At 48.7% G+C, this 6664-nt stretch overlaps 1 protein-coding gene across 1 annotated transcript; it reads left to right on the plus strand.

Annotated features, from left to right (window-relative positions):
- Nucleotides 1-2720: 2720 nt before the first annotated feature.
- MAP10 (microtubule associated protein 10) lies at nt 2721-5353 on the plus strand. The gene has a single exon (XM_075495895.1). The coding sequence runs from the start codon at nt 2766-2768 to the stop codon at nt 5193-5195; it is 2430 nt and encodes an 809-aa protein (XP_075352010.1). The 5' UTR covers nt 2721-2765; the 3' UTR covers nt 5196-5353.
- Nucleotides 5354-6664: the final 1311 nt, after the last annotated feature.

The following is a 6664-nucleotide window of genomic DNA, read 5'->3' on the forward strand; positions in this document are numbered from 1 at the left end:
TGAAATTTTACAGAAATTAAGGGCAAAAGAAGGCATTTCAGAGCCTTCAAAAGACAGATTTGAACCAAAGTTGCTGAGTTGCTGCTAATGACACCAATTGTCTGGGTTGGAATTTTTTGAGGCAAAATGTTAGTACTTCAAACATACAAATAAGGTCAGTGAAAGACTTCACTGAATCAGCAAAATTCCTCAGTCTTCCAGTCTTTTAGAAAAAAAAAGAATAATTGAAGTCTAGTTCTAAGAAAGGAGGACTGAAGAGATTGCACTGAGAAGAACCAGAGCTATTTTTAAAAGATTACTGAATGTAACTAATGTAGATTCTAATGTGTACCTGCTGTCTCTGGGGCAGTAGCAGGTAATGAAACTTGGCTCCATAACCCTGCCTCTCTGAGGCATGCCTATTTTCTAAACCACTCTTTTGTGACATGCAATCTAAAGAAGTGTTATCACAAGTCTCCTTAAAATGTTGGTTAGTAGAAACTAGGACTACTGGAAAGAAAAAGGTCTTTTTTCTAATTTGTAACTCAACAACAAAATGTTTTCTGTTTATTTTGAAGAGAAATATGCTCTTGTGACCAGAGGATCGACTTAATAAAACACACCAACAAGAACAAACTTAAAAATCGATACCCCTTTCTATTTAAATAATTGTTTTGTCACTAGCTCGCTGACTGATCTTACACAGCTTATTAACACCTATAGTTTTCAGAAGTATTCAGTAATTTTTATTTATATTGTCTGTGCAGAATGAAATACAGGAATAGGGCTGATTTTCAGGGACGTGAAACTGAAAATTTCAGTTTCACATGAAAGTGTTGGGAGTGCAGAAGCTCAGCATCTTAAAACAAGGATTTGGTTCCTCTGTAATTTACCCCCTAACTTCAGTCGCAGTTACACAGACACACAAAGATGTGTCTCTTGCCTACACAGGTTGGAAGTTTCAAAATTAAGAGGTTAAAAATCTTGGACTAAACATCACAGTCACAGTATGCCCATCTGTAAAATGGGCAAAATACCTATCCATTGTCTTCCCAGACTATTTGTGACTATTTGACCACTGTTAAATATGTCTGTCGCTTTCAGTGTATCAGGGGGTCTTTTGTCATTCTTCCTTTACAGAGAATGACAACTAAACTGTTAGGCCCTCCTGGGATGGGAATGGGCTGAAGGAAAAGGAAACACAAGGAAAGCAGATGACTGATGGCAGGAGATGAATGTGGCAGTGAAATGAACCGGCCATTTGTTTCGTCTGCCACAATGCCAGTACAATGGCAACACCCGAACACCAGCAGACTTGATGGCAGAGGACTTGTAGCTCTTAGACTCATGTGCTTAGAATAGAGGCAGTGGAGGCACTGAGAACTTAATTATTTACTTCTTAAGCCCTGGTCACAATTAAGAGGTCAAACTCCTTAACTCTCTTCTCAGACACAACAGCTAATGAAGGATGTTCTTTAAATAATTATGATCAAGGGACCTGATCAACAGTGAAGGGTTGGATTCTTTAACCATTTCCCGCTGGTTTCTGCTTTTCTAAAAAGTGATTGTGATTTGGCAGAGGAAGGGGGGAAAAAGGAGGGAATAAAAAGAACAAATAGAGAGGGGATTGGTCTTTCTTTTAGTTACTTCCCTGGTGGTAAATGGTGAGGGTGTACTGGAACTTTAACCAAACGACATCCATTTAGGATACATCGTTTTAGAGTCAACTTACTAATTGAACAAAACAATTTTCTTCCCATCTCAGCAAGTATTTGCTGTGCCTGTGGCAAGCAGACTGTGATGTAAGGGAAGGGTGGTCCAAGAGGGAAGGGCACTCTTCTTCGCCAGGCAGGAGGCGAGGCGTGAAACACCGCAACTCCCAGTTTACATGCAGACAGGAGAGAAAATAGGAATTTATCAATGCCTGTTCAAGGCGCTCAGGCATTACAGAGATGGAGACATTAAATACGAAGAGGTGACATTTATAGCTGATTAGAAAAACCTAATTAATGTAGAACCACAGTTTTAAAAATCTCAGATATGTACGGGCCCTCAACTGTGGAGAGACTCTTCAGCACGCAGCCCTTGGCACAGACCTCGATGTTTCTCTTAGGGTGGGAAGAGGCCGCACAGAAGCAGAACACAGTCTAACGTCCCTCCCTGCCTCCACAAGCACTCCTGCTGACTGATGGAGCGCAGCCTGCCATCCCACCCCTGCGCCTGCGGCTGTGACTCGGGATCCACAGTGGGGAAAACATGACCAGGGCCTCGGCCGCGGCCTTCAAAGCCGAGGGCAGGGGCACGACAGCAGCCGCCACGCTACACACGACGCTTGCGAGCAGACACCAGGGAGCACCTGGTTTCCACCGGCTGCGTCCGCTGCCCCCCACCCGGCCCGTCACCGCAGCCTCCGGCCAGGGCCGGCCGCAACGTGGCTGCCGCGAGCCCCGCGCTGGGGGCACTCAGGAGGCCACGGAGCACCGCTCACCTCCCCACCCGTGGGATCAGGGGCTAAGTAGCCCCTCAGGGTCCCTAGGCCCGTGCTGCCCCCGCGCTGCAGGGGTGGCGGGTAGTGGCTCCCGTGCCTGTCCCGGGACGCCACCGCCCGCCCGGCAGGGACTACACCTCCCAGGGTGCTTTGCTGGGGGCAACGGCGGTGGGGGAACGACTCCCTGGGGAGGCTGACCGCCCTCCCCGCGGCGCGGACGGCGCTGCTCTCGCGAGAGAGCCGGCGGCCTCTCCTAACGCCCCTCACACGCACACGTCTCGCGAGCCTGGGGGCCGCCATGGCGGCGGCGGCGGGGGGCGCGGAGGGGCTGTTCGCGCTGGAGCTGCTGGTGGAGGCGGTGCGGCTGGCGGCGCCGGGCTCCGCGCTGCGCCCGGCCGTGGCCCTGCGCCTCCTGGACTTCCCCACCCTCCTGCTGCGCCCCGCCGCCGCCGCGCCGCCCCTGCGGCCGGGCCGGGCCTTCCCCTTCGGCCGTGACAAGCGCTGCCTCTTCCGCTGGCGCCGGGGATCGCTCTGCGCCGCGCTCCGCCGCCGGCCGCTCCGCGCCCTGCTCCTGGCGCTGCCCGCCGGGCTCGCCCCGGGGCCTCCCCGTCTCCTCGGCAGCTGCGGCGTCTCCCTGGCCCCCGCCGCCGCCGAGCTGCTGCAGCGGCCCGGGGCGCCTGCCTCCTGCGGCCGCCGCGGCTGCTTCCCGCTGCGGGACTCCGCGGGCCGCCCCGTCGGGGATTTGGTCCTGGGCTATCGCCTCACCAGCCTGGAGGCCGGTGAGGAGCCGCCCCCGCCGAGCCCCGCCAGCCCCGGCGCTGCCACGGCACCTGCCACCTCCCCTGAGCCGGGGGCCGAGGAGGAGGAGGAGGGTGAGGAGCTGGAGGGCAACATCTTTTGCCCTCCCGTGCTCTATTACAGCCGCGAGCCCGCTGAGCCTCATCAGCCGCCAGCAGCAGTGGCCGTGGGGAAATGGGAGCATGTCGAGGCCTGGAGGCCGCAGGAGCAAGACAAGGGCCGGAGCCCCCCACGTCCCAGCACTGGGCCCTCATTGCTGCACCCCACCAGCCCTCGACAGCTCCACAACGCCCTGGGGCAGCTGCCGCTACTCAGTGCTTTGCTGGCAGAGCTGTCGGTGCTCGCCCGCAGTGCTGCGCCTGCTGCTGTCCACCCCCATCTGGCCTGGCTCTACAAGGCCCCGGGAGGTGGTGGCATAGCCTCACGACCCCCCAGCCCCAGCCGCTCCTCTGCCCTCAAGCCTGCAGAGGCACCTTTGGGGCCAGGTGGGAGCAGTGGAGCTGCCAGCCCCCGATTCAAGCAAGGCCGGCAAGAGGCCACCTCACCAGGGTCTTCTCGGGCTGGGAGAGGACCTAAGAAAGCTGTACCCCAGGGAGAGACAGGCTCTGAAAGGAACTGCAAAACTAAGGAAAACAGACCTCCCAGAAGAAAACTGATGTACGGGCTGACAAATACACTGAGGCTACGGCTGCAGCAGACCAATCCTGATAAGCTGGTAATTCATGAAAGGAGAGAGCAGTGCAGAAAAAAGCAAATGGAGATGCTGAAGAAGAGAAGCCCTTTATCCAAAAGAAGGCTGCTTACAAGTGCTGGAGAAGAAGATGTGGTTTCTTACAGGCTGTGTAGCAAGGGAGACAGTTCAAAGCAGAATAATCAGTTTGAGAAAACGGTTGAGACTTCATTACAAAACAGTGCTCTCACAGAGTATATTTCTGCGACAGGAGATGCGTCCCCTGACCTGCAGAAACAGGCTATTGCAAGTCTATTGAAGAATGATGAAATTGCAAGCAAGGAACGTCCATGCAAAGTAACTACTGCCCCCTTACTGGAGGAAACTGTATTAAAATCTGCTCACAAGGGAAAGTATGTGAAAGCCCAACTCCCAGCAGCTTTCCCATCAGATGCTAATGCAAAGGGAAGTAATGAGGAAGCAATACACTTAATCCACCATAAAACCACGGATTATGACAATGCATCTGTTGTAAGTGATCACAAACCAAGCCCCAGTAGGAGTGTTGAAAACAACTCTGAATTCATATACTCAGATGACTTCGTTGCTAGTCCTGAGAACACAGTTTATTCAGAAGATTTCAGCAGTGCTGAGCGTACGGGCAGAGACTCAGAAGCTCTTGACAGCAGTCCTGAACCTCTGTGGCTTGAAAGCCCAAAGCGAGGTTGGTCAGATACAGAGCCAGAATCCAGCGGGTCCAGAATTTCAAAGACAAGTCAAAGAGCTGAAAGTACTTCAGATTTTCTGCCAGTTCCTTCAGTTTCATCTCCAGTCCAGTCTTTGAAGAGAAACCGTGACTTAAAAACCAGCAAGAGAACTAGTAGTGAATCTGTTGATTCACTTAATGATGCCTCCATTCGAGCAAGGTTATTGGATGAAGAGCAGGAAGCCCAACAGATCAATAAGGAAGAGAACATGGGTGATCAGCATATTAAACAAATATCTACACTGAGAAGCAAAGAAATTAGCTCTGATGCTGATCTGAATATAGGAATGCGGCAGACCTCTGCAGGAAAAAGCCAGTCAGTAACTCAAGTTAGCTCTTACTTGCCATCTAACATGTCTGATCTTGAACTTGGTGTCCTGGAAAACAGGATGTCAGACAAAGGGGATGATTTTGTGGGAAAACTACATGTTCCTAATGAATACAAAGACATCAGTGAACTTGTAATAAACAAACTTCCGGGATACACAATGTAACTACAAGTTTTCACTGTCTGTATTAAGATATGATATTTAAACTTTATAAGGCCTGTTCCATTTAGCTACAATATATACAAGTTAATTTAAGACTTTATGATGAACACTTAATACTTGGTGAGTTTACTTAAGAGGTTTTTAAAATAAACTGTTTGAATCTCTAATGAATGGCTCTTAAGTGTTACCTACAGCATGACTTCAGTGTCAGTATCTTAATACAAAAGTAATCCAAACAGCACAAGAAATGTAACTTCTTGTCAAAAGCAGAAATTAAGACAGAAGCAGCAAATGCAGTCAGTACCCACAAAACTTGTCCGGGGTAGAAGTAATAATATACTACAGAAACAGCCAAGTACAAAATACATCCCTAACTGAACATTTAAGTTTTTATCCTTCATGAAAATAGGTCCATGCTTCATTTTCATTACAAATAGTTACTTAAAACATACAGTCACAGCCAGTAACAGCACAGACTTTTATCAGCTAATCTGTATCATGATGTATTTGTTTCACTGTTCTATCACTAAATACAGTGACCAGAACTAGATGAGCCCTTTTAGAGTTTCTTAGGTTGAAGTTTCTCATTTAAATCAGATTTTCACAATTTATTATAAAATAGTTTAAGAATTACTGGTGACAGTAAATCTATATAATCTGGGAGAGCTTTGTGAGGTTGATGGAAGTTACTTGACCTTGAAGACTAAGGGTGTGCAAAGAGTAGGGAAGAGTGCAGTAAACTTTCAATGCTTCGCAACTTCCTGATTGCATTCTCTGACACTAGGGAAAGCGGGGGGGGCAGCACCCACAGTCCAGAAACTCAGAACAAACGGGCGTATTACATCACGATTTAAGCATGAGAGATAATGCAGAATTTGCCACGTCCCCTTTTCTGTTCCGTTGGTTGAACTACTACCTGCCACATCCCCTTGTCTGTTATGATGGTGGAACTACCATCTGATGTTCGCTTTTGATTTCTGGTTTCGTTCTTATGACTTCCAGTTTGATCACTGAACCTGACGTCTTTTGTTTAACTATTGAGGTTTTTTAGAGTCCATATCCCTGTTACAAATTTCAGAGACGTTCTTTGACTTGAATCTGAAGAGAGCTCAAAATTCCTGCCTTAGTTTTTAGGTCTGTCTTGTCCCCCCTTTCCACTCTCTGAGTAGTTCATCTCCTTTGCCAGCTTTACATTCCTAACTCTCTCATCATTTAGGACATTTATCCTCAGGGTTAAATGACAGACTTACCAACTCCCCTTTTCCTTATAATTTACAATCTGACTTCTTTCCCCAACTTTTTCATTTCTCACTGTAGGTCTCCATATACTTACTGCAAGAGCCTGTGTTTACACTTTAACATCTCGGAGGGATTTTTTTATTTCCATCCTACTATGTGTTTGTTTTGTAGGAATGACAGGAACTCTCCTATTTAAAGTACTAACATCTGTGAGGATTATTCAAGTATCTGGT

This window comes from Mycteria americana, chromosome 3 (assembly GCF_035582795.1).
Source record: "Mycteria americana isolate JAX WOST 10 ecotype Jacksonville Zoo and Gardens chromosome 3, USCA_MyAme_1.0, whole genome shotgun sequence".
NCBI lineage: Eukaryota > Metazoa > Chordata > Aves > Ciconiiformes > Ciconiidae > Mycteria > Mycteria americana.